We start from the raw sequence: 2,532 nt of genomic DNA, 5'->3' as shown, positions 1-2,532 counted from the left end.
TAGTAGAAGGGGGGGGAGACGGGATGAGGGGGGAGAAGAGAGGAGGGGGGGGGAGAGACGGGGTGAGGGCAGAGAGAATAGGAGGGGGGAGGAGAGACGGGGTGAGGGCAGAGGTACATGGCACAGGTCTCGCCACGCCACAGCCACGCAAGACCTCCATGCAGGACCTGCCCTGCGACCTGCACGGCGGCAGTGGCTGCTCCACGGTGGTCAGTGGACACGGCGTCAGTGCAGCCCAGCACACAACTACTCATCCCCTCCAGAGACCCCGTCTCAGGCCCGCACCCAAGGCCATTGATGGCTACGGCCTTCCCCTGCTCCCCCAGCCTTGGCAGCCACCAGTGCCTCCTCCCCGTCCGTGGCTCCGACTGCTCCAGGAACCTCCGTCGTGCAGGTGGATCAGAGCGTCTGTCATGTGCACCAGGCTTACTGCAGTGGCTCAAAGTCCTCGAGCCATCGGAGAGGCCGCAGGTGCCAGTACCTCCTCCCCTCCTCCTCCCCTCCTCCTCCCTTCCCTTCTCTTTTCTTTCTTGGAGAGGTTTTTGCTATAGGGCGCATGCACTCGCCAGGAAGACGGAGAGAGACAGAAAGTGAGACATCGCCCCCCAGAGGGGATGGCTGCGCCGCAATCCCTTCTCCATTCTCCTCTCGGGATCTTAGGCACGCACACACATGCGCCCGGTGTGAATTTAAGCCACCGGGTCCAGGACTTGAACCGCAGTCAACTACATGGGAGTCCAGCAACATAACCATTATGCCAACTGAAGGTCTCTACTCCCTTCCTTTATTAAAAAAGAAATTATTTATTTATTTTATTTGTTATTATCATTATTTTAAATTTGATCAGAAAAAGAGAAGGGGAAAGTGAAAAAGCAAGTCATCAGGTCCAGGACTTGAACTGTGGTCGGCCATGTGGGAGTCCAACACCTTAACCACCATGCCACCTGCTGGCTTCATCCCCTGCCTTTTGTAAGACTGCATCATATTCCCTCCTGCAGACAGTCTGCATTTTGCTTATCTGCTCATCTGTCGCTGAACTCAGGCTGCCTGTCCCCAGCTGGAGTGAGGACTCCTGTTATGCACAAGGGTGTGTGGGTGTCTGTCTGCGCCCCCATGCCCCCCAATCTTCCTGCATATTCCCGCCGACAGTTTGTACAGGAGGTAATTACAATGGGATTTCGAGATGCAAATGCGAAAGTCTTGCTAACCTGACCCTAGTATGTCCCACTGGGATAGCCCTGCCCACAGCAGGACCAGCCGTCCCAGAGGAGTGCTTAGGGAGGCGGTGACATGGCTGTGTGGGAGGGAGACATGAAGGCCCCTCCGTCCCACGGGTCAGGCTGACAGGTCCACTACACCCCACGTCATACCCAGGCCACTGCGGTCTCCACGTGTAATTACCTAGACTTGAAATCCTTCTGTCGAGGCTCTGAGGCTCTGAGCTCACTCACCTCTGCGGCGACCCCAGACCCATCCTGTTTAGGTGACAAGAACCAGCTCCTTCTCCGGGCAGTAAACATGTTTATAAGCAGAACAAGGCCTGGGCAGAACAGGGGCGGCCTTCTCTCGGCTGGCCCCAGTTCGGGTTGAATATTAAACTAGAAGCTCCAAAAGCGATTACTGTGCTCGCAAAGTGCCCCAGGGAGGTGCAGACCAGTCTCGTGTGCCGCGAGAGGTCCCGGCAGGCTGGGTTCAGAGGATGGCAAGGCCGGGACACATCCAGGACACAGGGACGGAGCCTGAGGCAGAGCACGATGGCCCTGGGGTAGGCGAGTCAGGCTGGCCACGAGCTCAAGGCGTCCATAAAAACGCCTGGGGTGGGGCGGCTCAGTGCACAGCCAGCACGGCAGTGAGGAGCTGAGCCCATGTGGCACTGTCATGAATGAAGAGAAACTGCTGTTAAGAAACAAAAGGGCCAGCAGATGGTATACTGGTTACGTCACTGGACTTCCACGTGGGTGGCTGCAGTTCAAGCCCCAGATCCGGTAGATTGAAAATCACACTGGGTGCCTGTGTGTGTGTCCCAAGAGAGTCCAGCGACATAGCCATTACGCTAACTGCTGGTCCCCAGGTTGGTTTCTTCAGGTCTTCCTTTCTTTCTTTCTTTTTTTTTTAAAAAGAATTATTTAATTTATTCATTCACTTATTTTAATTTGACCATAGAGAGACAGAGAGAAAGTGAGAAAGCAAGCTACCAGGTCCGGGACGCGAACCGCGGTCAACTTTTTTGGGGGTGAGGGAGGTTTTTGCTGTAGGGTATTTGTGCTCCCCAGAAAGAGACAGAGAGATAGAGAGCAAGAAATCATCCCCTAGGGGGATGGCCATGCCACAACCCCTTCTACATACTCCTCTCAGGATCTTGAGCATGCACACACATGTGCCCGGCATGAATTTTAAGCCACTGGGTCTGAGACTCGAACCATGGTCAACTACATGTGAGTCCAGCAATGTAACCATTACGCCATCTGCTGGTCTTGAGTGGGGATTATCTCTCTCTCTCTTTTTTTTTTTTTTTGGAGAGGTTTTTGCTAT

At 54.4% G+C, this 2,532-nt stretch overlaps 1 protein-coding gene across 2 annotated transcripts in view; it reads right to left on the bottom strand.

Annotated features, from left to right (window-relative positions):
• TBC1D24 (TBC1 domain family member 24) overlaps nucleotides 1-1,949 on the bottom strand; it is a 13,209-nt gene extending 11,260 nt beyond the window's left edge. Inside the window, exon 1 of one of the 2 annotated variants that reach the window (XM_027770993.1) lies at nucleotides 1,452-1,949. In XM_027770993.1, the coding sequence (XP_027626794.1) occupies nucleotides 1,452-1,474 (23 nt within the window). In that variant the 5' untranslated portion in view covers nucleotides 1,475-1,949. The other variant, XM_027770994.1, reaches the window with a different exon arrangement.
• Between the last annotated feature and the right edge of the window lie 583 nt (nucleotides 1,950-2,532).

Source organism: Tupaia chinensis, unplaced genomic scaffold (genome assembly GCF_000334495.1).
Source record: "Tupaia chinensis unplaced genomic scaffold, TupChi_1.0 Scaffold000178_1, whole genome shotgun sequence".
NCBI classification, from domain to species: Eukaryota; Metazoa; Chordata; class Mammalia; order Scandentia; family Tupaiidae; genus Tupaia; species Tupaia belangeri.
This window is presented reverse-complemented; position numbering and strand designations above follow the sequence as displayed.